The sequence below is a fragment of the Denticeps clupeoides genome, chromosome 10 (genome assembly GCF_900700375.1).
Source record: "Denticeps clupeoides chromosome 10, fDenClu1.1, whole genome shotgun sequence".
NCBI classification, from domain to species: domain Eukaryota; kingdom Metazoa; phylum Chordata; class Actinopteri; order Clupeiformes; family Denticipitidae; genus Denticeps; species Denticeps clupeoides.
The window spans coordinates 1,472,918-1,493,420 of NC_041716.1; the positions used below are offsets into that span (position 1 = coordinate 1,472,918).

General features: G+C 49.1%; 2 protein-coding genes across 2 annotated transcripts; both read right to left on the reverse strand.

Annotated features, from left to right (window-relative positions):
• Positions 1–1,787: 1,787 nt before the first annotated feature.
• On the reverse strand, positions 1,788–4,833 carry LOC114798827 (translocon-associated protein subunit delta-like). Its single transcript, XM_028994829.1, has 6 exons — positions 4,660–4,833; positions 4,096–4,214; positions 2,755–2,829; positions 2,581–2,670; positions 2,211–2,276; positions 1,788–2,117 (listed from the first exon to the last, which is right to left on the reverse strand). Exons 1-6 carry the CDS (start codon positions 4,709–4,711, stop codon positions 2,013–2,015), a joined length of 507 nt encoding a protein of 168 aa, XP_028850662.1. The 5' UTR covers positions 4,712–4,833; the 3' UTR covers positions 1,788–2,012.
• A 950-nt stretch (positions 4,834–5,783) lies between these two features.
• Positions 5,784–17,468, reverse strand: LOC114798635 (rho GTPase-activating protein 4-like). The gene is made up of 23 exons (XM_028994501.1): positions 17,360–17,468; positions 16,263–16,352; positions 15,068–15,239; positions 14,828–14,990; positions 14,080–14,142; positions 13,885–14,001; positions 13,664–13,792; positions 12,047–12,268; positions 11,854–11,955; positions 11,443–11,601; positions 11,217–11,301; positions 11,118–11,145; positions 10,896–10,989; positions 9,653–9,713; positions 9,491–9,568; positions 9,286–9,414; positions 9,100–9,205; positions 8,051–8,275; positions 7,463–7,618; positions 7,102–7,194; positions 6,880–7,008; positions 6,367–6,439; positions 5,784–6,272 (listed from the first exon to the last, which is right to left on the reverse strand). The coding sequence occupies exons 2-23, from the start codon at positions 16,327–16,329 to the stop codon at positions 6,111–6,113; spliced, it is 2,613 nt and encodes an 870-aa protein (XP_028850334.1). The 5' UTR covers positions 16,330–16,352; positions 17,360–17,468; the 3' UTR covers positions 5,784–6,110.
• Positions 17,469–20,503: the final 3,035 nt, after the last annotated feature.

The window sequence follows — 20,503 nt, forward strand, 5'->3', positions numbered from 1 at the left end:
AGCAAAGCACCGTCCCCACACACTGCTCCCCGGGCGCCTGTCATGGCTGCCCACTGCTCACCAAGGGTGATGGGATAAATGCAGAGGACAAATTTCACTGTGTGCACCGTGTGCTGTGCTGCTGTGTATCACATGTGACAATCACTTCACTTTAACTTTAACAGATGAGCGGTGGTGATGGACGGAGGATGTTGTGTTGTCACCGCTGGACAGAGAGTGACACGTACAAATTCAGGTAGTGGCCGACCCGTGACCACCGCTGAAGGGCCAAAATAGATGGAGCGACTCTAATAAAATGGGCACTGAACACATTTATCTTATTTCTGAGCAAAAGTGGCCGGTAGTCATGTGTTAATTTATTTGGGGCTGATGGTCACAGGTCGCGACCCCTCTGACAATTCCGTTATCATCTTTTTTTTTTTATGTGGTTACTACTGGTTTGGGGATGGCAGGAAGTGACATGGCGTCACAGAATCCCAACTTGGACCTTGTGTGGGTGGAGTTTACAAGCGCTCCACATGTCGGTGCGGGTTTCCTCCGGGCTCTCCGGTTTCCTCCCGCCTTTGAGAGGCATGTGCACTAGGTGAGCTGACGACCCTGGATTTTGCTAGTAAATGGCCTGTGACTGTAATTCACAAGGGGGGTTCGTTTGTCTCTCATTTCATAAGTTCTCGGCTGCAGAAAGCCGAGTGCCCCGCCCCGGCTGCGAGGAGTAAGAAGTCAGCAGAATGTGACTCTTCTCTTCTCCGTACTCGCCATGCGGCGCGGGCCTCTTTGAAGACGAGGAGGTGTCGGTACCAGTTGCGATTCTGCAGTACGTGTTTTCACGTTGTGATCAGGTGGGAGGTGGCCTCCTCACGGGGAGACCCGTGGAGCCAAACCTTGCAGAACAAAGAGAGGATTAGCCCTCATCCCACATGGGTTCCGCCCGCCTCGCTCTGCTTATTTTCCCTCCTCTGCCTGAGCTGTACGTGTTATTTTGCAATAACCGGATAATCACGAACACCTTCGGCTTGGCGGATGACCCCGGGTGACCTGGGCAGAACCGCTTCACTGGAATTAAGGTCCTCAACAACGATAGGAATCTGCATTTCATTTTAAAAAGGGTTTGCATCCGGAAAGCCACCAGCATTGAGAAGGACTCCACACGGCCCTCGCATGCACTCGTCACCCTCTTGGCATCTGGAAAAAGGTGCCGTGGCACTCGGGCCCTCGTGGCCAGACTCCGCAACAGCTTCATCCCACAGGCAACCAGACAACTGGACACTCGGGGACTGACACAAATGCTCCTCTTTTATGACGTAAATAATGCTGACGTTGCGTCAGCATCCTTTAAAACCTCTTCGTGGTTCTTATCTTTAAAATAACATTTGAAAAGATGTTGTCAGGGCTCGGAGTAAATCGAACGAACGTTTTCCGCACATCTGGTGACCAAGAACCGCCTTCATGCAGCCTGCAGGAGTAACATTGAAAACAGAGGCGGTGCTGCCCCATGTGTTCAGGTAGGAGTACTGCAGCTAAACTCCACCGCGAAGAAAACAGCAGGACGCCACACAAGGCGGAGCACACAGACTGGCAAATAGACCAGGGCACCAAAAACAGTAATATAAAAAAGTTAAAAAAAACTTTGGACAGTCGACTGAAAAGGTGGATTCATCTGAAGCAATAATCCCACTGTGTTGATAATAGACCATAGATTTGATTTCGTGAGATCAGTATCACGCGTCCAGTGTGAACTCAATGAATTGCTGGTGTTTGATATCAGAGACACAGTGAAACACAGTTAAAAAAAAAAAAAAAAAAGTGAAATTTTATTATAATTTTTTTATAAACAGAACGGTATCCCAACAGCCTAACCCAGGCATAAAAAAAAAAAAAAAATCATAAATAATTATTACCTGACCAAAAGTGAACCAGTGTACACAACGCACATAAGTAGTAACCAAAAATAAAAAATAAAAAATGGGTTTGACATCCACACAGCAGGTTGCGGGCGGGGTTCGGTGCCACCCTCAGGCCTGGATGATGCTCTTGGCGCTGAACGCCAAGTAGTAGATGAGGATGCCGACGGCAGCAGCCAGGACTTCGGTTGACACCCAAGGACCGTTCCACGCCCCCTACAGGCGTGAGACACACATAGCAGAATGAATCTGTGTTGTACAGGGTACGACGGCTCATTTTAAATTACAAGTAAGGTCCGCCCTGCTCACCCGGTGATCCACGTTGACTGTGAACAGAGGTTGGATCAAGTCCACATCCTCATTGTTCCTCTGGGCCTGAATAACAAAGACAAACCGTGTGATTTAAGGCACAATGCAAAATACATAATGTATTTTCCCAAAAACAGGCTGCAAATATAGCATTTTCCATGCGCCCTACCTGTTTAAAAACATAAATTTGTAATATTTGGTTATGTTTGCATATAGGATTTACTTGAATACTTGCAATATTGCATTTCACTGCATATCATACTGTGTATGACTGTGTACGTGACAATTTTAATTTGAATTTATTTTGCCTACTTTGTTTTCCATATAAAATATATTTGCTATGAAATTCTGACGGGATAAATGTGCCGACCTTTCGCAGCGCACTGTAGGACTCCTCATCAAAAAACTTGACCTGGTAAATCCCAGAGCCGGCCTGCTTATGGGGGAGACTCCAGGATACCTGGACAATGATGAAGAATAATAAAGATCACCGGCATGGAACCCACCAGACACTGATCACACCTCCAGCTACGACACACCATACCTGGTACTTCCCAACGTCCTGGCCTCTGGTCACCGGAAACTGCCGTCCACTGACATCCGCGTACAAGGCCACGCTCTGGTGGGGACAGCAACATTTTCAACAACTTCTGAAAATGGGCAATAACTGCTGAGTGTGATGAGATCCTTTAGGGCAGCGGTTCCCAACCTGGGGTCCCACAGCGCAAAGGGTGCAGAATTGTATCTGCGTTGAGGTCATATTCGGAAGCATTACATGTATAAAATCCCAATAACACACCCCATAGAATAATACTCCAATACTCCAGTATGCTAGCCGGGTCGGGTCTGTACTCGATTGTAGTCGAGCTTGGGATTGGTCAGCAAGCACGTACTTCCTGCCTGTAGTACTGTATGGTTTTTCTGCTTGTAAATTTGTTCATGTGTGCCATTTATTTAAATGCATAATGCAATTATTCAACACTGTCAGCCCTCAGAAGCTTGTAATGAAGATGGACCTGCTGGGAATAAGCTCTCCACACTGCGGCTGGATCTTGGACTTCCTAACAGACAGGCCTCAGTCTCTGTGTCCTCTGTCCTCAGAGGTCACCTCCAAGGTCCTCAGACTGAGCACCGGTTCCCCACTGCGGTTAACTCTGCTGAAACACGACTGTGCTGCACAGTACAGTTTCAACCACATCAGTTTGCAGATGACACAGCAGAAGTGGGGCTCGTCACCAACAACGATGAGTCTGCTTACGGAGAGGAGATAAAACATCTGGTGGACTGGTGCCGTAGCAACAACCCGACTCTCAATGTCACCAAGACCAAAGGGATGGTTGTCAACTTCAGGAAGAAACCGACTGTCCCAACCCACTGCACATCGATGGATCTGCTGTTGATAGTCAGCAGCGTGAAGTTCCTGGGTGTGTACATGACAGACGACCTCTCCTGGAGCCTCAACACCACCTCCACCACCAAGAAATTCCAGCAACGTCTACACTTCCTCACGAACATATCCAGTTACAAGCGTCCTACATGTTGTTTTCCTGTTTGACCTGTTCATTGTACAGAACAGTTCTACTTTTCTCCTGTAGAGATAACCTGTAGAGTATTTAGGTTTTAGTTAGTGTGTATATACATATATATTTTTTTCTTTTCTGATTGCACAATGGGGGGGGGGTCTGTGTAAAACATTATTTCAATACACAGTATACCATGTATACTGTTGTACTGGCAATAAAGCAATCTTGAATCTTGAATGTAGAACAATGAGAAAGATAAAAACCTACAACTGCTGTAATTTTTTTGGCCATTTAATTCTTTTAATGCGTGTACCCGGGAAGGAACTGGGGTTGGGGACCACTGGTCTAGGAAGACTACATGCCTGAGCTCCATTGGCGCAGGCCAAACTCAGCTCCACGATGAAGACCGACTCGGAAGCGATGACCGCGTCGCTGGTGGTGTAGTACGATGGCGTGATGGCCGGATCTTTGCAGCTCTCTCCTGCAACACAGACAGCCCGGGGCTCGGTGAGGGGACACACACTGAATTCCTCCTGGAACGACCGGACATTGATGCAGATTTCCCTGTGGCCTGGACATTAATGGCAAGCCTAAATGCGTAGGATCAAAGCGAGTCTAACCTTATAATAGGTGGTAGTGGCCTGGTGGGTAACACACTCGCCTGTGAACCAGAAGACCCAGGTTCGAACCCCACTTACTACCATCGTGTCCCTGAGCAAGACACTTAACCCTGGGTGTCTCCAGAGGGGGACTGTCCCTGTAACTACTGACTGTAAGTCGCTCTGGATAAGGGCGTCTGGTAAATGCTGTAAATGTATCCGCGTAAACATCATCTTCAACTTTAACTGCAAGATCCTTAGCATTAGCCTACCTATCATGCGCACATGCAAGGCTCGTCATTCATTTTATTACATTACGCTACTTACCCGAACATGTTGTATAAAAATACAACGCGAAAAACAGGGCGAGTCGCAGCATTTCGCGAAATCTGCGTAGACTCTCCTTGTGCAGTAAAAGTAATTAATTTGAAAGCCGCTAGCACTGTTTCTATAAAGGCGCCGTTAGCGCTGGAGACGCAACAAGATGACGTAACACAGGGTCGCCAGGAATCCTGGGATTTGGAGTCGGAACCTCGAAGTTATTTAACGGGTTATGCAGTCACTCTTTTACTATACAGTACAGGCCAAAGGTTTGGACACAGCTTCTCATTCAATGTGTGTTCTTAATTTTCATGACCATTTACGTTGGTAGATTCTCACTGAAGGCATCAAAACTATGAATGAACACATGTGGAGTTCTGTACTTAACAAAAAAAGGTGAAATAAGTGAAAACATGTTTTATATTCTAGTTTCTTTGCTCTGATTACTGCTTTGCACTGTTTGCATTCTCTCGATGAGCTTCAAGAGGTCGTCACCTGAAATGCTTCTCCAACAGTCTTGAAGGAGTTCCCAGAGGTGTTTAGCACTTGTTGGTCCAGCTCACCCCAAACCATCTGGATTGGGTTCAGGTCCGGTGACTGTGGAGGTCAGATCTCCACTTTTTGTTAAGTACAGAACTCCACATGTGTTCATTCATAGTTTTGGTGCCTTCAGTGAGATTCTACCAACGTAAATGGTCGTGAAAATAAAGAAAACACGTTGAATGAGACGGTGTCCAGACTTTTGGCCTGTACTGTACGTCAAACAAGAGTAGTTATTTACTTGTAATTAATTTTTAAAGCACACTTGAAATCAAAATATGGCAGTCAGATTTATTATTATTTTCCTTGTGTAGTTGAACCCGACTCAAATCATTCATTTAAAGAATGAACAATACGTCTTAATTTCAATCATTCGTTTTAATTGCACATTAGTCTGCTTTAATTTGACTCAATTACTTTAGCAAACGGTATCTAGTTGACCGACATCATGAGTATGACAATCACTGCAATACAGCTGAAATTCAGGAACCCTGTAGTTATTGGCTAGTTATTTTTTACTAGTTGAAATAAATCTCATATCAAGAAAATGGTTTAACACATCATCTAACACCTCTGACAGACATCCAGTACACTTTACAAATACAAAAACTTTATTTAAACTTTAAATCCAAATAAGTTGACAATAAATACAATAAAACAAAAACAGGTTTCCAGACTGTTTTCAATGAAAAGTGAGAATTGAGGCACTGACAGAGCAGGTTCCTGCATAATGGGTCAGATTTTTGTAAAGTCTTCCTTTATGTTCCTCTCCTTTAGTTCCTGCAGAACGGGGTCCGTTTTGAGTGTTGTGGCAACGGCATGTGGTGCACTGCAGAAAATGCGATCTCCTTTTTCTCCACTTCACTCTGCCACCATGCATCATGTTCCGCTTGTGCTCCATGGGCACACTTCCTCGCTCACGTTAACTCTGCAGACTTAAACAGGGCCCTTTTACGGGCCGCCTTCCCACCACTAACAGGGTTCTGAGCGAGAGATGCCGAGCTGGAGAGCAGGGACGGGTCGATGAGAGGATGGGAGAGGAGCTCTTGGAAGACGATGTTCATCTGTTGACACACTTCCTGCATGGTTAAAAGCGACAACATAACAATGAAGGGAGCAAATACACATTGGAATAAAAATCAAATAGAAATTTTCGCAGATTAAAACACTTGCCTTGTCCACCGGTATTCGGTCCTCGCCGTACGACTGCAGAACACCATCCACGTTCCCCCTCTTGCCATGATGCCTAAAAATCAGAGCAACACCAGCATAATACACAAGCGGTTCTTTTTAGCCAAAGTAGTTGTGCTAGTGTACGTTCTACTGGAGACTCAGTTTAATGTACAGGGAGGGCCATTTATATGGATCCACCATAATAAAATGGGAATGGTTGGTGATATTAACGTCCTGTTTGTGGCACATTAGTATATGTGAGGGAGCAAACTTTTCAAGATGGGTGGTGACCATAGTGGCCATTTTGAAGTCGGCCATCTTGGATCCAACTTTTGTTTTTTTTTTTTTTAATAGGAAGAGGGTCATGTGACATCAAATTTATTGGTAATTTCACAAGAAAAACAATGGTGTGCGTAACTTTATTCTTTCATGAGTTATTTACAAGTTTCTGACCACTTATAAAATGCGTATAGTAATAATAACAACATTAATAATGTCTGTGATTGGACCCACTGTAGCTGCCTGCGTAGAACATCCGGGGAGAGCGCCAGCGGATTGATGGCGCTCTTGGGCAGCGGTAAGGATGCCTTCCCACCCTGGACATTAGGGACCACAGCGCACCCTGTTCTGTCCATCTTGAGTCTAGAACACAAGTGGAAATGAACGGCCAGTTAGACGCGTTTGCGCCGGGACAGGAAAGGCGCGTGATGTGAAACAGCGGGAGGGGCCTGGTACCGAGAGCTCTGGTCCGGCTTCGCCTCGGGCGCGTTTCTCGCGCCGCTCGGCCCCTCGGCCTGCGCTTTCCCCGTTTCCTGAGAGCCGTCCGCACTAAAACAAAACACAATCACGCGCAAAATGAAGCCGGTCTTCCAACCCGAACAGGGCTAGACTGGCGGGCTACGAGGAGGTCACCGCCTCTGCCGATGCTGGTGAAGAGTGAGCGGTTCGGAGAGCGTAAAACTGCCATGCTAGCGGGATTCTTATGCAACTTCCTCATGCTGTGTGCAAATCAGCTGAGCAAAAAGTACAGAAATGCAGAAGAGGCTTTTGAGAGCGTGCTGATGGAAACTGGGCATGCGGCGAGGACCGGACTCACCTCGGAAGGCTGGGTCGTTTTGGACGGGGGGGTGGCTTCGGTGCGGACGCGGGCCGCGTGGCGCTGCCACTCAGGACCGGGCCTTCCAGCGATGGGCCCTCTTTGTCAGCAGCGGGACTCTCCAGCTCCCCATCACCATCGTCGGCTATCGGTTCACTGCAGAAGATCCTGGTTTTAAAAGCTCCTCTTTCAGCATATTGAAACTGACCGGCGGAATATCTAGTTGCCACCTGACTTACTGCGATGGTGGTTGTACTAGTAGCATCATAGTGGACAATAATTGGACAATCACAAACCCTGCACTGACACCACCTGCAGGCTCACTGTACCCTGGAAGGGCGTCCCTCTCTGTATCACTCCTTCCCAACGTTTCTTCCTTTCTTTTTTGTCTCTCCTAGAGCTTTTTTGTGTGTGTGGAGTTTATCCTTGTGTGCAGAGGGTCAAGTATGTTGGGTGTCAACTGTAGGGCCCGTCAAAGCCCATTGAGACATACTGTATGTGATTTGGGGCTAAATAAGAAATAAATGTCGTTGTTGCGCATTAGAACCACGCATGCTTTAAAACGTATGGCGTGCCTGGGACTCTCACCAGTCATCCTGCTCCAGGGCCATGCAGGTCTCGTAGGCCGGACCCGGCAGCTCATCCTGGCCGGGGAAGATGTTCTCGTGCTGGAGGATGATGCTCTTCACCAGCGCGATGATCAGCTGCAGGCCGGCGGCGCCCGCGTCCTCCGGCCCTCGGACCAGGCTGGGCCCGAAGCACACGGCCAGGTTGTACGGCTGCATCATGTTCTCGTCACTGTACTGTGAGACGCTGCGGTTTGGGAGGGAATTATTACTGAAGGTGTTATAAAGAGTAACATCATACTAGACAGCATACTTTTTTTAACCAAAAAAAAAAAAAAGGGCCAGTGGTGGCCTAGCGGTTAAGGAAGCGACCCCGTAATCAGAGGGTTGCCGGTTCGAGTCCCTATCCGCCGAGGTGCCACTGAGTTAAGCATCGTCCGCACACACTGCTCCCTGGGCGCCTGTCATGGGTGCCCACTGCTCACTCAGGGTGATGGGTTAAATGCAGAGCACAAATTTCACTGTGTGCACCGTGTGCTGTGCATCACAAGTGACAATCACTTCACTTTAAAACTTCAAAAAAAGTCATTTCTTCTGTCCCAACAGAGTCAAGATATTTTTCAGAAGTTGGACATTATAATATTCTAACAAGAATTATTACTGAGTTTCATGATCAAACAGTCATAATGACTGGGGGGGATACATTCTACTTTTTTTAAAATGCACTGGTACAACAGATATGTTAAAAAAAAGAAGGGTTTTACTGTTAAAATGCTAAAAAAATCTGCAGTTACCTAAAAAAATGCAACATGCATGCATTCAATGTGAGAAAGCAAATCAAAAGTGAATCGGTCAGACTCGTTTTGGTTTCAGATTTGATCTGTTCACTGACTCGCATTGCCCTTCGACCAGAAACCAACAATGAACAAGGCCTTTCATCTTTCATCTGCTATCTTTATCTGAATGGCAGAAAGGGAAATGAAAATAAAACAGCAGAAGTCAACCCGTGAAAGTTAAACTGCGCTCAAAAAAAAAAGAAGTAAATTACACAATGTGTGCGCGTGGACTCACTGGTTTAAAAATGCGAAGAGGTATCTCATGACGACGACGAGGGGCTCTGGGTACGTGGAGACCACCGCCCGGATCTGACCCACCTTCTCCATCTCCTTCTCCACAGCTGAGCAACAGGGGAGGATGACAGGTGACGTTATTTCAGAGGGGGTGGCCCCGAGTTATGAACTTTTCGAGGCGACATACAGACACACTCCATCAGCGGCGTGAAGCTCTCCTCGGGGAACAGGGGCTTCTCCAGGCCTCTGAAGTACAGCTTCAACACACAGGCCACCGAGTCGATATCAGACATGCCACCAGCCAGGGGGTCTTCACCTAAACAAGGAGGTGACAAATAAGCCGCGGCTGCGGGTTATGACATTCTGGACGAAAAAAAAAAAACAAAACCTACCTCTCTCAAAAGCATCCCTCAGAGACATGATCTCCACCTGAAGCCCAGGCACCCGGAATATTCCCTCATGGTGCAAACCTGCACTGGTTTCAGGACAGAAAGTCTTGAATGAAGGATCCAGTGTGGTGAGGGGGGAGAGGGGGGGTATTTTATAGAACTTGCCGTTTAGGTTGATGAAGCGAACGCAGCTCTCCACCACCACAGGGATTGGCTGTTTTGAAGCCTGCAAGGGAAGACTGGTCTCAATTAAATTCAAAAGAGGTTTGTCAGTACAACATTATACACAGTATACCGTATATTGAAATACCGTTTCATGCAGACCCCCTAAAACTTCAATACTGTACAGATCTCTATAAAAGAAAAGTAAAACCTTTCTGTACAATGAACAGGACAAACAGGACAACATAATGTAGGACGCTTGTAACTGGATATGTTGGATATTTCAAACAGGACACACAAGACAGACATGTGCCAAATGGGCAGGATGTTAGGTGCATAAGGCTGGAAGCGTACTGTTCTTGAGTGTAACAGTGTTTTGGTGATGGCAGTGCATTGAGAGCATTAGAAAGTGAAAGTGAAGGGATTTTCATTGTGAAACACTGCAGCACAGCACACGGTGACACAACGGTGTCCTCTGTATTTAACCGTTACCCTTGGTGAGCAGTGGGCAGCCATGTCAGGCGCCCAGGGAGCAGTGTGTGGGGACGGTTCTTTTGCTCAGCGGTACCTTGGCGGACCGGGATTCGAACCGGCAACCATCTGATTACGGGGCCGCTTCCTTAACCGCTGAATAGTGCATTATTCGGACAAGTGGGTGATAAAGCAATGTACCACCAGAACATACAAATGTCAGGTATTTTTTTCAAAATACCTAATATTAATTTACATAATGGGATTATATAATAAATGGATTATTGAGAAACGTCAGTGTAACTCTCCATTACGAAGGCTTTTCTGTTAGGGTTGCACTGCAAAAACGTCACTAGATGGACTTGCCCGATTGTGATCAAGGTGATGGAAATCTGATAGATAAGCTTCACAAACTCTCTCACACACATACACATATATATAGCAGTTTTCAAGATAAAGTTTCTACTGCTTGGATGAAGATGATTGAACAGCCACCGCATTTCCATATATAGTAAAGTCTGAAGCTGGTTTTTGATGAGTAAATATGTTGGTCCCGTGACAACAGAAGAATGATCATTTACCCGACTTCAGAACACCATCTCTTTATGGTGTTCTGCCTGGAAATGTACGTCCAAATGTACATTCTACAGAATTATTGCCCCCTTGTGGTCTCCGAAGGCTATTATTTAAAAGTTAATTATTTTATTCAAACCCAGCACCAATAAATATTGATTTTGTAAGGCTGATACTCCACAGCTGCTCCGTCCAGCCCCACCTCAATGTAGGTGAGCAGGTTCCCAGAGAAGAGCTTCTGGCTGATGGGAGTACTGGTGTTATTCCGGCGCTTCTGCGACCTTCTGCCAAAGGGCCTGGAGACCAACAAAAGTCCAAATGTCACTGGTACAGTTTTACTCCATGGACGTTTTTAACAATCAGAACCCTACTTGACAAATGTCACCAAATGCAAGAAAACAGAGCTGTTTTTATTTGATCTTACCTGGATTCATTCTCGTCACTGGTATTAGCTGTGGACAAGAAAAAGAACTTGTGAAGCTAAACTAAATAAACGGTATAATATAAAATGATCTACGTTTACCTTTCTGTATGGCCACCTGCAGGAGGTCATGCTTGGCTTGGAGTTTGGAGATCAAAGAGCCTCCGCAGAGTTGATCTTTCATTTTCTGAAATGCGATGAACAAGGATTTGTGGAAACTCGTAAGTAAGTTCTGCTCCTCTAAAGCACATCGGAGTTTTGGGGAAGTAGCGGAGTGAAGTTCCTACATCCATACCTACAAAAAAAAAAAAAAAAAAACAACCCTCACCATGCAGTACACTGCCTCTGCGTCCTGTAGGCTGGCCCGGCGTTTACTGAAGCTGGTCTCCTGTGATTGGCCGGCTGGGCTCTCGAGCGTGGAGCTGCCGACTTGATCGCCAATCAGTTCTAGCAGGGAAGTCCGAGCCCCCTGGAGGGTCTTGCTGGCCTGTTGGGTGAAGTGGGAACAATAGTCCAGAATAAAGAAGTAAGGCGTGTGAGAGCTGTCGATCATGCCTACAGGCTCCTCCCCTTTTAAAAAAAAAACATTTGGTCATAGAACATAATTAAAGTTCACATTCTGGGTGCCAACAAAAAGGACTGAACATACAGAAAATTTGCAGCCACTTTTAGTTTATCTGAGACAGACTTGCAAAGCAATGATTAATAAAAAGTATAAAAAGTTAGTACGCGCAGTTACCTCGTCCGTTTCCTTAATAACGGCCGTGAGTCGGGACTGAAGCTGCTGGAATCTCATCATCAGCTCACCACGGAGTTCATGTTTGGCGCTGACCTCGCCGACCTGTGGCATGCACACACACACGCTGAGGTCAACACGCTGCAGCCGGTCCAGAAACCCCGGCCGCAGGGATAGGAGTGGGCGGGGCAGGTACCTCGTCCCCCTCGTGGGGCAGGAGGCTGAACTGCAGCGGCGGGCAGTACGCGCTGTCGTGGGCCTGCAGGAACGCCTCCTTGTCCCGGGTCTGGTCCACTTGGGCCACGCGGCCGCCCAGCTGCTCCAGCCGGCCGCTCAGGCCCTGCTGCAGCCGCGACTGGCCCGACACGAAGCTCCGCAGCACCCGCGACACCCAGGGGTGGTAGCTCAGGTCCGTGTGCTGGAAACACGCGGACAGAGACACACACACCTCGTATGCAAATCCGCATTATGTTTAAAAAGTTTCCTAACTCAAAATCTATGAAATCACTGGTGTCATCCTCTTTGGATAAAAGCGTAGTAGTGGTGCTAGTAGCCTAGTGGGGTAACACACTCGCCTATGAACCAGAAGACCCAGGTTCAAACCCCACTTACTACCATCGTGTCCCTGAGCAAGTCACTTAACCCTGAGTGTCTCCAGGGGGGGGACAGTCCCTGTAACTACTGACTGTAAGTCACTCTGGATAAGGGCACCTGGTAAATGCTGTAAATGTAAAGTAAAGCCACCCCTGCCAATGTTGTGCAGTGATGAGACACTGTCCCCTCATCAACTGTCTGTCCGAAACCCATTTACGTTCATCTGAACAAGCAAAAAAAAGTTACAAGGATCTAATTTTTATTCACGCTTTCAAAATGAATTTCAAGAGTGTGCCACGCGCACAGAAAACGTATATGGTCTGGCGGTGAAAGGAGGTTTTAGAGACAATGCAGCGCATTGAGCCACTTTCACATGCAGATCAAAATCTCACAACGCTGTACTGTATTTATCCAGGGGGAGGAGCTTGTAGGCACGAGTGACAGCTCTTGCCTCCTGTCAATATGTGACACGCCCAGGTGTAGCGCAGCGTCCGTCTCCTCCCTTCCTCCTCCGATGTGATACCCCTTGAACACAGACGTGACCACGCCCACACAGGTTATCAGGCGCTTTAATTCAAGCGTTCTGACGGGTGAAGTCAGTCCCCCCCCCCCCGGTTGTATCACGATTTTGCAATTGTGTAAAAGTCAAAAAGACGAAAAAAAAAGAACAGACAAAATCAAACAAACAAACAAAAAAAGAAGAAGTCGCCACTGTTCTACAACACCGTATTTCCCATGCACAACACCTTCGCACTGTTTTAATCAATAAAGGCCGCCCCCCCTGAGACGGCCTCTTTTCAAATCTGGTCTAAGTTCTCATCACGAAGAAACGTGCAAATCAAAACCCCTCGGCTAGCGGTTAAGGAAGTGGCCCTGTATTCAGAAAGTTGCCGGTTCGAATCCCGATGAGCAAAGCACCGTCCCCACACACACTGCTCCCCCGGCGCCTGCCAGGGCTGCCCACTGCTCGCCAAGGGCGACGGTTAAAAGCAGAGGACACGTTCCGTTGTGTCACCGTGTGCTGTGCTGCAGTGTTTCGCAAGGACAATCGCTTCACGAGTGAAAATTTGACCATTGGAATCCACAGTAAACATCCGAAGGCTGTGGAGGGCTTCAAACAGATAGCGATGAACGAAGATTTTGTTCTTCTCTCACTCGTTTACGGTCTTAACAACATCAGACTGTAAAGGTCAAAGTTCAGAGCAGCCAAGGCACCCACGTCAATGAGCGCCGAGATGTCCTCCAGGTAGTACTTGTTGAAGCTGGCATTGGTGGCGGCCAGGGTGAGCAGGTAGTCGTTGCGGGCCTTGGTGCACTTGAACTGGATCTCCTGGACCTTCTGCTGCCTCTGCAGACACACAGTGTCCAGGAAGTGGTGACACTTCCACACGCCCACACAACTCGCAAAGCCACAGCCACACAGAGACGGGGACTGGTTACTTTCTCAATCGTCCTCTCCACTTTCTTGGCTGCACTTTGCTTCTGCTTCTCCGCCTCTCGCAGCTTGCCCTCCGCAGCGGCGCAGTCGCTGTGGTACTGGCGGTAGGTCCTCAGCGTCTACGTTCGGGGACGAAAGCAGAGACAGGCATACGTAGGGTGCGCGGAGCGCGCTCAGGGGGACGTCACCCAACTCACGTTCTGCAGCTCTGTGGTGGCTTTCAGCAGCTCGTCCTGCACCAGGGCGCATGCCTCTTTACACTGCGGGGCAGAAAATAAAGCGGCGCGGTGATCAGCTCCGACTCAACACCGCCAAAACGGCCAACTTTATAAACGAAAATTCCCCTGTGTATATATATAAAATATATACGCTATACGTACTGTGTCCTCCATCACCAAAAAGCCACCCGGGGAGCGGTGTGTGGGGACGGTACCTTGATCAAGAGGACCTCAGGAGGTTCGGGGTTCGAACCAGCAACCTTCTGATTACGAGTCTGCTTCCTTACCCACTTGGCCGCCACTATATATAATGTGACAAAGTGACATTTCACGGATCCATATTGGTTATTGGAGAGATTTGCACCGGGGCCAGTGGTGGCCTAGCGGTTAAGGAAGCGGCCCCGTAATCAGAAGGTTGCTGGTTCGAATCCCGATCTGTCAAGGTGCCACTGAGGTGCCACTGAGCAAAAGCACCGTCCCCACACACTGCTCCCCGGGCGCCTGTCATGGCTGCCCACTGCTCACTCAGGGTGATGGGTTAAATGCAGAGGACACGTTTCACTGTGTGCACCGTGTGCTGTGCTACTGTGTATAACAACAATGTCACTTTCACTTTTTCACTTATTTGTTTACATTCTTTAATCGTGTGTCGGGTTTATGGGCGACACCCTCATCTTCCCTGACGATGTGTTGGGACGTGGGCGGGGCACGTGGGAGGGGTCTGTACCCGTTTGGCGAGACGCTGGGTCTGGTCCAGGCAGAGGCTGAGGTCCTGTGGCAGGGCGGTGCTGCACATCTCGGCCAGCGCGCTGTGGTCCCGACTCTCTTCCCGCGTCTGGCTCAGCACCTCCAGCCAGCACCGGACCACCGACTGACCGCTCGGCTCCTTCCTGCAGCAGCGGCGCAGCGCGTGAGCGGGAGAGCAAAGCAAGCGGGAGACGCCGAGCGGCGCGTCCGTTCCTCGTACCTCCTGATCCTGGAGCTGAAGCGCTCCGCCAGCTTGTCCAGTAAACGCGCGTACTCGGCCTCGATCTCGCCGCGCCGCCGCAGGTACTCGCCAAAATCCTGCAGCAGCTGCATCTTCTGCTCCAGCTGCTGGTCAAACAGCTTCAGCTGCTCCACCAGCTGAGAGCGCACCTCTATCACACACACACACACACACACACACACACACACACAACACAGACAAAAAGGTACGACCCACACGCATACACACACACACACACACACACAACACAGACAAAAAGGTACGACCCACACACACACACACACACACACACACAACACAGACAAAAAGGTACGACCCACACACACACACACACAACACAGACAAAAAGGTACGACCCACACGCATACACACAAAAAGGTACGACCCACACGCATACACACAAAAAGGTACGACCCACACGCATACACACACACACACACAGACAAAAAGGTACGACCCACACGCATACACACACACACACACACAGACAAAAAGGTACGACCCACACACACACACACACACACACACACACACACAACACAGACAAAAAGGTACGACCCACACGCATACACACAAAAAGGTACGACCCACACGCATACACACACACACACACACAGACAAAAAGGTACGACCCACACGCATACACACACATACACACATACACACACACAACACACACAGACAAAAAGGTACGACCCACACGCACACACAGGCAAAAAGGTACGACACACACACAAACACCAACCACACAGACAAAAACAGAAACACAAAAAGGTACGACACACACACAACCACACAGACAAGAACAGACAAAAAGACAGACAGACAAAAACAGAAACACAAAAAGGTACGACACACACACAACCACACAGACAAGAACAGACAAAAAGACAGACAGACAAAAACAGACACACACAGACAAACACAGAGACACAAACAGACACAACAACCACACAGACAAGAACAGAGAGACACACACAGAGAAAAACAGACACACACATACACACACACACACAAAACACAGACGGACAGAGAGACACACACAGAGAAAAACAGACAGACACACACACACACACACACACACACACACACACAGACAGACAAAACACAGACGGACAGCTTTCAGATGAAAGTGCTCCCTGAAACCCACAAGCGCGGCCCCGGCGAGTCTCACCTTTGACCTGCGCGTCGTAGTCGGCGACGTTCACCCGGTCCCGCCACAGCTTGACGTGCGAGGCCATCGTCCAGCCCGCAGGGTCCAAATCTGGCCGGAAGAGGTGACAGTATAAAGAGACGCACTCCACCATGGCGGCTGCCTGCCTGCCTGCGCGTCGCTGCTGGGTTGTCGCTCCTTTTTTTTTTTTTTTTAACCACGTTTCTTCTAAATCAGCGCGGTTTTTCACCCCAAATTCACCTGGATGATTCGCAGGTGACGTGTTGCCAGCTGCGCTTATTTTAAGCGACAAATGGTCTTTTTCACTCTTTCGCCAGCGAGTAAAAAACGGAAACTATAAACGCAGTTTGATTTGACCCCGACGACCTGACCCCGGCCTTTTCTCTCGCGAGATTTGGCAGCAGCCCGGCGGACGGGTGACCGTGGAGGTGGGTGGGGTCCTGGTTGGTCACTTGTCCTATGAGTGACCTTTTGACCGGTTCCAGAAAAGGTCATTTCCAGTCAGCAGGGCTGATTATAGGCCTACGGCCATTGAGCGAAAATTCTGATGTTGGTGTAGTCGTCCGCCAACCGGACCCCCCTGGTCCTCCTCATTCAGCTTGGCAGTAACTGTTGTTGCCAGACGTTCCTCCAACCTGAGAGGAACCGACAGCAGCATGCAGGGCAGAAAGAAGAGACTCGAGGTCAACTTCACCTGGAAGTGAAGGCGTGATAGCCTGAAGAAGGTGGAAGCCCCTGGAGAAGCAAATCAGAACGAAGCTCCATACGCTGTCATCGTGACTCGTTTTTTTTTTTTTTTTTTTTTTTTGCATTATCTCGTCTGCGCGCCACTTCCCCTTTCACAGCCGAAGCAGAAGAGGCAAATTAACACTCGTTTGGAGAGGATCATGTTGACGGCCGTACGTTTTCATGGTAAAGAAAGAAAGAAAGGTGCAGATTCTGCTTGGTATGACTCTCGGGGTCGAGAGCCTGGTTTCTTCAGATGGCCTCCCTGTCTGCCATCACGTCTAGTCGTGATTGACGCGGCTCAGTCTCAGTCCGCTTCACTGTTCTACGTTTTATTTCCCGCCATCACGGAGGTGAAAAAAAGTACGTACCTGATGATCAGCCCGTCAACGAACACCAGCCTGCACGCTCCTCATCGCACACACACACACACACCACGAGACCAGCGAGAGTGAGGCCACGCCTCCTCCGCCACAGCTGGCACGCAGCAGGAACAGCTCCGCCCGTGCGTCTTCAGACGCCTGCGTGACTCAACACGGTCTGCGCGTCCCTTCTCGCACCTTCAACCGCCGACGTGAGGAACGCTGGTCTTTCACGCTCGCTGCCGGAACACCGCGCAACCACACAGACAGAGACAGACGGGCAGAGAGACAGAGACAGACACACAGAGAGAGACAGACGGACAGAGAGAGACAGACGGACAGAGAGAGACAGACGGACAGAGAGAGACAGACACACAGAGAGAGACAGACACACAGAGAGAGACAGACGGACAGAGAGACAGAGACAGACGGACAGACACACAGAGATACAGACGGACAGAGACAGACGGACAGAGAGACAGAGACAGACACACAGAGAGAGACAGACGGACAGAGAGACAGAGACAGACACACAGAGAGAGACAGACGGACAGAGAGAGACAGACACACAGAGAGAGACAGACGGACAGAGAGACAGAGACAGACGGACAGACACACAGAGATACAGACGGACAGAGAGACAGAGACAGACGGACAGATACACAGAGAGACGGACGGACAGAGATACAGACGGACAGAGATACAGACGGACAGAGAGACAGACGGACAGAGAGACAGACACACAGAGAGACAGACAGACGGACAGAGAGACAGACGGACAGATACACAGAGAGACGGACGGACAGAGAGACAGACGGACAGAGAGACAGAGACAGACGGACAGAGAGACAGAGACAGACGGACAGACGGGCAGAGAGACAGACGGGCAGAGAGACAGACGGACAGAGAGACAGAGACAGACGGACAGAGAGACAGACGGACAGAGAGACAGACAAACAGAGAGACAGACACAAAGAGAGACACGCGCTGAAACACACGAGTGGGCCCCCGGCGAGTCTCACCTTTGACCTGCGCGTCGTAGCCGTTCACCACGCAGGGGTTCCAACACTGAAGGTCATTTAGAAGACTGGGGACCATCCAGGCCACCGAAACCGCCTCCTTCTTTTGGAGAGAAGAGCTTTAAACGGCTGCTGAGCTTCTGAAGCGGGACGCGCTGCAAGTTTATTACCGGGGGACCTCGTCTGATTGGCTGAAACCTTGATGTAGGCCGTCGGAACCCAACTGCAAGTTCGCGTGAGACACGTCTGCGCGAGTGCCGGCTGTGGACGGCCTGCAGCCAGCTGCTCTGCCGGTACACGCGTCGCTCGAGAGCGCTGTGCCGCGCGCCAGTAGGAAGCAGAAGTGGCGGCGCGTCAATTAAAACGGCCGTGACAACGAGAAGCTTCCCTTTTCAGCTCATTACGCGAACAGACTTTTAACACGTTTCCCGCGTGACCTTTACACAGATTCACCTGGACACTTTGTTAGGGACCCTTGACATAAGGCTCCACCTTTGTGTTCCGCTGTTGCCATGGACACGGTGTTGTGGGTTGTAGTAGTAATTAGTGGGTAAAAAGCCTCCAGTCCTGGTCGCCTGGTCCCTCCATCTCTGAAGGTAAAAGGAAGATACTCATCTAGACTCTTCTCCGTCTTGGCCCCTCGGTGGTGGAATGAACTTCCAGCTCAGTCACTGAGCACCTTCACACGGCAGCTCAACACCTTCCTCTTTAGAGAAGATTTAGATTAAATTGTAACTTTCTTCTTGTCTGACTTCTGTACAGAATCTACAACAGAGTGAATAAAAAGATTGTATTCATAGTTGGGGGTCCTGGTGAACCCGAATTGATCTCTTCATTGATGGTAACTGAAGCACGTTGTAAGTCGCTTACATCTGGCAAATGCTGTAAATGTAAAAGTGAAGTGATTGACACGTTATACACTGCAGCACAGCACACAGTTCACACAGTGAAATGTGTCCTCTGTATTTAACCATCACCCTGAGTGAGCAGTGGGCACCATGACAGGCGCCCGGGGAGCAGTGTGTGGGGACAGTACTTTGCTCAGTGGCACCTCAGTGGCACCTTGGAGGATCAGGATTCGAACCAGCAACCTTCTGATTACGGGGCCGCTTCCTTAACCGCTAGGCCACCACTACCACTACCAGGGTAACACACTCGCCTATGGACCAGAAGACCCAGGTTCAAACCCCACTTACTACCATCGTGTCCCTGAGCAAGACACTTAACCCTCAGTGTCTCCAGGGGGGGACTGTCCCTGTAACTACTGACTGTAAGTCGCTCTGGATAAGGGCGTCTGGTAAATGCCGTAAATGGTGTTCTAAGCAGTAATCACTGGACCACTTTCCATGACAGACTGGGCGCAGTCACGAGGCGGGTGCACGGCAACAGAGTGCACAAGAAAGGTGTCAGCAGTGTGAGATGCACAGGAAGCGGCGCGTTCTTCTGCAGGCTGCACGCCGCGACAGAGTCCAGCATTGAGACCGCCGAGGTCTGCGTCGCTTCTGTTGCTCCACCGGGGAAGTGCAGACAGCCGCATTCTCAGCCCCCCTTCCTGCCTCCTTGCAAGCAACGCTCCGCCTACGTCGGGCCCTTGGTTTTAATGCACATCGATGAGTCTACCGCCTTATTTCCCCTCGGGAGAAGGTAATTTTGCGACCGCTGAAATTATCACTGATCATCAGGGAGGCATGCAAACCACACAAGAGGTGCAGACGCGTCGCACACATACCTGCACGAGCAGGCCCTCCGCGGAACCAGCCTGTTGCTGCATGCTGCGCTGGCGTCTCGAAAAAAAGTTCCTTCCATGCAGAACAAACCAGACAGTGAGGATAGACAGCGTCTCCAGTTTCAGCAAATACATTTATTGCTTTTCAGAACTTTAACAACAGCACAGAAAAAGGATCGAAAGTTAGAAGTAAGACCCCACCCCCACACCCCCCTTTCCCGGCCTTGCTCCACCTCACAAATAGAAAATATGACTGCAGCCTGGTAACACAGTTAAATCACTTTTACGTGTATATGGTAAGATCTGGTTATTACAGATTACGAGGAAGGCACATGTTGAACAGAAAATGTTAAACTAAAGCGTTTAGTGCACAAATGTACAGTTACAGTTGCTTTTATTCACACTTCA